Source organism: Humulus lupulus, chromosome 9 (genome assembly GCF_963169125.1).
Source record: "Humulus lupulus chromosome 9, drHumLupu1.1, whole genome shotgun sequence".
Taxonomy (NCBI): domain Eukaryota; kingdom Viridiplantae; phylum Streptophyta; class Magnoliopsida; order Rosales; family Cannabaceae; genus Humulus; species Humulus lupulus.
In genome coordinates, this window is record NC_084801.1 from 90,081,600 (window position 1) to 90,088,754 (window position 7,155).

The following is a 7,155-nucleotide window of genomic DNA, read 5'->3' on the forward strand; positions in this document are numbered from 1 at the left end:
AAGGAGGATTTCTCCTGCTGCTCCCATGAGCTGGAATGTCTTGGACTAGATGGGGAGGAGATGGGTATCTTATTGGTGAAGGAGGATGCCTGACTGGGGACGCGATCCTAGTCCCGTCAGGGCGGATTAAGCTAGGTCGCGGCCGCTCCGCTCTACCATCCTCCGCGTCCTGTGTTCGGCGGTCTGAGTGGGGTGTAGGACGGCTGGCCGGGGCGGGCTGTCATTGCGAGCCCTCCCCGGATCTCCTTCACGAGCTCCCTCGAGCCCTCCTGGGTGCACTCGAGATCGGAAGTGAGCTAGGAGTTGAGGTCCGGACTGATCGGCTGAATTGCTGCTCGGCCCTAGGAAGTTCCTCGAATGCGGTCTCCTGGTGGTGAGACGTGGGAGTAGAATTTGATGTTGAGGGTCTGACCGTCCGACTGGGCCTAGACCAGTTACCCCGGCAGGACTTATGAGTCTCACCATGCCTCTTTTCGACGTTAGCGTCGGTTGTAAGAGGGGGTAGTCGGGCCAAAACTTCTTAAATCTGCTTGTTTGCTTTCGCCAGCTGACTCCTCAACTGTGCATTTTCCATTTCTATCGCCGTGTAGAAATCCGGGTTCGGATTGGGCGGCCAGGGAGCCGAACTTTCGGTGTCATCTTGGGCCATTGGCTGCTTCCCCGGTCACTGCTGAACCTCAGGGTTCTGCTCATCGGACATGGCGGCATGGTGTGCCTCCTGCCCATCACGTTGGTCCGCCTCGTTACCATGTCTTGAGCAAGTAACTACCATGGTTGGGTATTTGCGATAACACCAATCTAAAAGCTCTCAATGAGAGCACCAAACTGTTGACGCGGTTCTTCGGCAACAGATAATTATATGAATAAGGAGAGGGATTAGTGCTAAATGATGAACCGTAATAGATGAATGATCTCAAAGGAAAATTATAACTCAAATACTTTTTTAGGTGGTTCAAAGGTTAAAATCCTTCTAGTCCACCAGCCAATATTATTGATATATCTCTGATATTCCTTACAGGGTATTTCTTTACAAATTAGAAGCCCCACCCCTTGCAACTCTCAGGGTCTCCATATTTATAGGAAGAGGACACCTGGGTGTTGGCAAAGGAGGTCATCCCGTGACCTTCTTACCCATCAAGTCACTTCTGTGACATTCATGATTAATTCTTAAAACCTGACAATGAAGTATGGTCTAATCAATAGGTAAGGGAGATAATGGGCCGCATGACCCAGACCAGTCGTGGGGATGCCTGAACACGCACGTTTATGCTGCGTGTCCGAGAATTCAGGAATGGGGTAGACACGTGATGTCTGATATAGGCACGTTTACATTGCGTGGTTGACCTTATAAAGGGTTGGAGATGTCAGCTCAAGCTCGTATCCCGAACTTAATGTAATCTCAGCTCGTGGTGTCCACACTAATATCCCGATGCCTTAGTAATCTCACTAAACCCTTGGCTATCTCGAGCTAAAGAGGTAGAGACTTGTAACAACAGATCCAGGTTGGTGGCTTTCACGTGGCTGATAGGATTATGCCATTTTCCAACTCACTAATAACCCGTGGATATTTAGGGCGTACAATCATAATTAACGCTCTCCAATTCCCGCTATTCTCGGTAGTCCCATACACCAATAATTTATATCTCGTTACCCTTTAATTCCTGGTAACGCTCTAATCATTAAAATCACCCTGAAATTCATCCCGAGCCCCGAACTTAAACCTGTTATGACGAGACCGTTAATTAATATTCCAAGATCATCTCATGCCGAATAGCTCGAACACACCCACATTATAATGTGGTCTTAACAATTTATCACCGACAGGCATACAAGTATACAATTATACCCTCAACGGGCCTAATTACCATCACACCCCTGTGATAAAAATGTGAACCCATATGCATGCATTTAACATCATATTATAATATAATTGACATTTACATGTATATTATCAACTAATGACATAATTAAGTAAGTATGGCCCTCCCGGCCTACTAATCCCGCCATTAAACCACATCAGAGAATGCATAAATATTTATATAGAATAATATAATATACACATTATCTAGAAAAAAAATATAATGTTTCATATAATGCTAACACATATTCTACTTCAATCTAAATATATTTCTCCTTAATTAAAATAATATTTACTTTTATATTACATTTTTTCTTTGTTATTAGTTTGTTATATTTTTATTGTTTTGCTTAAAGTATATCAGTTTGTTGTACATTTAATTATTTTGTTAAACACTCTATGGTTATGAGATTTATTATGAATCTTTCTTAATTATAATATTTAATTGTTAAATTATTTGGCGATATTATTTGGCGATAGGTATAAACCGCTCACACCGCACCACACCGCATTTTTGCGGTGCGGTTTGAGGTCTATGCGGTGCGGGTTGCAGTTTGTAAAATTGTTCAAACCGCGTATGCAGTGCAGTCCAAAAAATTAAAGAAAAACCGCACCACCCGCATCACGAACACCCCTAATTAAATTAAATTAATGTTAGACTAAAAATGAAAATTGTCATAATTTGTGTTGATTAAATAAAAACAAACAAAAAATAGATAATGAAATTTATAGCGAAAGCAAAATAAAGATATAAAAATATAAATTTAATATGTTTATGCACTATGTGATGAGAAGCTAAAAATTTGGGGGAAATAAGCAAGAACATATTTGGTACAAGGCCATTAGAGGCTCTAGCAACATACACAACCTAACAAATCAGCAGCCAATCTCCAATCTGGCAGGGGTTTAACACCTTGAAGGAAATTAACAACAGCCAGACAATCAGAGAAGATAGTAACTGAAGACCAATTCAGCTCCTGAGCAAACTTGCAGGCCAACAAAATAGCATTCACTTCAGCCTCCATAGAGGAACACCCAGCAAAGGCCATTGTCAAAAACTTTAATACATTGATTCTCTCTCTCATCTCAAGAAAATGGTGTAATTACATTATGGTCTCTATGACGTTTATAATGATGGAAAGCTTTCTGGTTTATGATCCCTTCAGTATTGAGGAACCATGAAACTAAGTCAAGAGTCGAGCTCAATTGGAACATCTCCAATCTAATAGACCAGGGAGAGCCGAACCAGATTGCTTTTGTCATAGGACACTCATTGGTCAAGTGTAGAACAGATTCTTTCGTAGTGTGACAGAAAATGCAATTCCCATTATCATTGTTGAATATAGTATTATCCACACTTTAAGATTTAAGGTCAAAATAAAAAGATTCTTCTGTAATTAATGACCTAAACAAACTACTTGATAAGAATTCGATTATTGCATAACTTTTCCTAGTAACGAAAAGGTAAAACAAAATTTAAAGAAAAAACTCACTAGGGAAAATTGTTGGATGTCAGGTGGAGGTTTGATAGTAAGAGAGGCAGACAGAGAGGGAGAGCTGAGCCTCTTGGCACTGAGATCGTTTCAAAACGGTTCCGGAGCTGGAACATAGGCTCTTTACAGCCTCGTACTGTTCCGGACAGGTCGTCGAAACCAGACACTCGGCCAGAGCCCGGTTCAGGTGACGACAGGCCGAGTCCCGCGCCGGACCTAACGGAATCCGCCGATGGCACTCGCTCAACGCCCGCTGCAGCCGCCGGCAGCAGCTGATTTCGCTCGCTTCTTCGCCGCCTCTTTCTTGTCGTGATTCGGCCATCGACAGGGCTAGTGGTGGGGATGACACGTTGGCCCCCACGCACCAAAGACCGACGACTACTACTACGAGGCCTGGTGAAAGAGATCTTGCGGTTCTTATATTTATTTATTATTATTCTTCGTCTATGCTTTTTGAGATCTTAAGAGTTTTTTTTTTTTGGATTAAGAATATAATTTGAAAGTAACGCCTTTGAAAATAATATACTTTATGTACTTATTCTTCTACATGGGCAAAACAGAAAAGATAGGCTTTAGCCTTTAATTTCTCTGGTTTTTTTGGTAATTTTTTTAATTGAAAATTTGAGTTTTTGATTTTGAACTAAATTAGCTTGTTTTAAATAAAGTTGATAGAGATTCATTAAGAATATAATATTTTCAGAATATTTATATGAAAAAATTTGGGATGAATAATGAAGCTCAAATCTATATTTATAAGGATGATTATACGTGAAACTTATCTCACTTTAACTAAAAGTAAACATGAAAATTACTTGACACTTTGAGTACAGCATTATATTTGATACTTTGTTGTTGTAGAATTTAGTAACAACACCAAAATAGTGCGTGCTCAAGGATAAGACTGAGAACTCGATTGGTATTTGGAGAATGTAAATAACTTATGCAAGTATTCAAATAATTATGTCATCATGCAAATAACTTTAGAATTTAAGTGGTTCAGTCAGATAAAGTAAGAGTATAATTTGCTATTAACATTTGATAAGTCTATTTATAAGATTATAGGTAACCCTTATATAAATTAGACATAAATGTAATTGTTACAACATTTATCCATCAATTGGACAACTACAAGAATGTATGAAATGCTTTTCAAGTATAAAATAATGTTATAGGACATTCAAAATTTTGGGCAACGAATTTGTGGGATTTGATTCCTCCCAAATACCAACCAACTTAACTACTTATGACTAACTCTCCTAGTTACTTAAAGTTTGTCTATATATACAAGTTGTAGATGTTGTTACAAAACACGATTTTGAATAACAGAGTAAGAGTGAGAAACTCCAAGATTGAACTAGAGAGAAGATCAAGAAAGTGAGAGAAGAGAGTTGAGAAAGAGTGTGGGGTTTCGGGCTAGTGTATTGAGCAATTTCATTATTGTTTTGACAGTGAATTGCTTAGGTGTGTGTGAGAGATTTACACTGAGTTTGAGTGCTTGTTTGTGAGCCACACTTGACTGTATTCTTCCTCCATTGATGATCAATAAAGGCCTCATTGATGGTGTTCCAAAACTGGATGTAGAAGACTAGGAAACTAGTCTTTGAACCAGTATAAATATGTTGTGTATCTGCTCTTTAACATCTGTTTTAAGCTTTACTTGTGCATTGTTTTATGATTTATACATTGTTAGATCCTTACTTACTAATCAATTTGTCTAGTCTAACAAGTGATTTGTGATCTTAAGAGTACAATTTACAACAAAGTTTCTATCCTGATCGCATAATGTGTGCTACTTGTTTACAAAGTAAGTAGATTAGACCTTTTTCATAACATAGTGCATTTGTTATGTGAGGGTGCTCCTTTGATAATGACGATGTTGTTTTCACTATAAAAGATGAAAATACCTCATAATAATTGCCCCCATTTTTTTGGGATTGCTCGCATTATCTGGATATGTTTACATCGATGTCCATTCCAGCGAGAAACATGATAAATTGTGATCAATACATTGATTATTGAGGCAGTGAATGACAATAGGATTATCCTTTTACTCTGTTTGAGACAAGTCAACAAGTATCATCACCTCACATGTTTCTTGATTAGACATTTACCCACCCAAATGCTGGTCGTTGGAGGGAGAATCTCCTGGTACCATATGTCCAACGATCAATGGGACACCTCTTATTATAAATAAAACCCTTTGTAATCGAAAAACTTTTTTTATTTTTCCTTCTCAAACAAGTTGAAAATTTTCCCAAATTTCCTCTTAAAATCACAAAGAAATTTCATGTCATTTGTCTTAATTTTATGTAAAATAATAAAAATATGTCTCTAGGTTTAAAGGATTGATTTCTACACATAATCAAAGGCATTTAGAGGTGTGAATCTGTCCTTTTTCTCACTTTTAGACATTGAAACTTATTTTCTACACTTTGAGGTATGATTTGGATATCTCTTTCTATATTTAATGTCATTTCTTGTGTGTTCGCTACTTTATGCTCCATGCTCGACTGTTGTTGATAGAAAATTAGGTATTTTGGGCATTTGTGTCAATTTTTGGACTATACAACTTGAATGTTCGCATGTTATTGTATGAACACCTTAAATGCCCGCACCTCTGGATATGAACTGCTTGAATGATCACACTTTTTAGGATATGAACTGTTTAATGCTTGCATGTTGACCTTATCCAGTGATCTTAAATTTCACTAAGTGTTTGAAATTTATACTTATATTTTCAAACCTTAGAGTCATGGGTGAGGACACTTCACACTTTTTAAGCACACACTAAAGTTTTTCTCATCTTTTAGATGTCAAACGTGATAGCCAAACCCTCAATATGGATGGGGAAGCCTTTGATAATGACTCTTTTCAAACCACCGAGGATGAATATTTTCTTCTTAGTGTTTCAAGTAGTTGTGGAGACTTTAGGGAGTAAGATCAAATCATCAAGGATTCTGTTAGGGTCACTAGAGAGACCAAAAACTTTAAAGCAAATAGCGAGACAACTTTAGCTAGAAACTATCCTTAACCTGTAGACATCTATGGACCAAACTCGCGAGGAAGACATTTTGGTCAATAAAGACAACCCCTCAGTCGTACTTCCATTACAAGGGACTCATTGCGATTGGTCATATGCTAATCTTCTCTCCACGATAATACACAACAAGTTTAACACACTTCCCAAAAACTTTAAAACCAAGACTAGTCTATGTGATCTATATGTTAGTCAATGGGCTCACAAGGTTTTGGCAAAAGTCTTCACCTTTTATGTTGCTCTAATGCACTGGAGATCATCATCCTTTTTCACCTTACATCACAAGAAATATCTGTTAGGATTGGTTAAAATACAAAGCCTAAGTGGTATTACATAAGTTAGGTGTAAAACCCTAACGGTTTTACATAATGTAGGTGTGAAATTTGAATTATTGTTGTAAGCATTTAAATATTTTATTTTTGAGTCTAAAATGATACATTGAGGTATCTAAGGATGCCCAAAAAGTTTAGGAGCATTTGGAGGTGTTTAAGGTCACTTTTGAGATTTCAGGCATTGCGTCACCTTTTTGAAGGCAACACATTACCTAAGGTTTTAAAACGTAGGCTTGGTACAATAGGCGATGTGTCACCTACTAGTAGGCAATGCATCACTTGGCAGATGACATGTCCCCTACAAACATGCAACACATCGCCTGTTAGGTCCGTACATTGTCATGTTTTAAGCTCCAAATGGTGTGTTTAAAAGCTCTAATCCTATTGGTTAGCCTTAATGACAGTGCCTACACTATAAAATGGGTCTTTTAGAGT

The 7,155-nt window shown here is 38.1% G+C and overlaps 1 protein-coding gene across 1 annotated transcript; it reads right to left on the bottom strand.

Moving 5' to 3' along the window:
- Nucleotides 1-2,344: 2,344 nt before the first annotated feature.
- LOC133801500 (uncharacterized) lies at nucleotides 2,345-3,888 on the bottom strand. Its single transcript, XM_062239721.1, has 2 exons — nucleotides 3,352-3,888; nucleotides 2,345-2,492 (listed from the first exon to the last, which is right to left on the bottom strand). Exon 1 carries the CDS (start codon nucleotides 3,671-3,673, stop codon nucleotides 3,371-3,373), a length of 303 nt encoding a protein of 100 aa, XP_062095705.1. The 5' UTR covers nucleotides 3,674-3,888; the 3' UTR covers nucleotides 2,345-2,492; nucleotides 3,352-3,370.
- Nucleotides 3,889-7,155: the final 3,267 nt, after the last annotated feature.

Bases quoted from the DNA above. Each gene is read 5' to 3' on its own strand.
- LOC133801500 (XM_062239721.1), bottom strand. From the start codon at position 3,673: ATGGCCGAATCACGACAAGAAAGAGGCGGCGAAGAAGCGAGCGAAATC.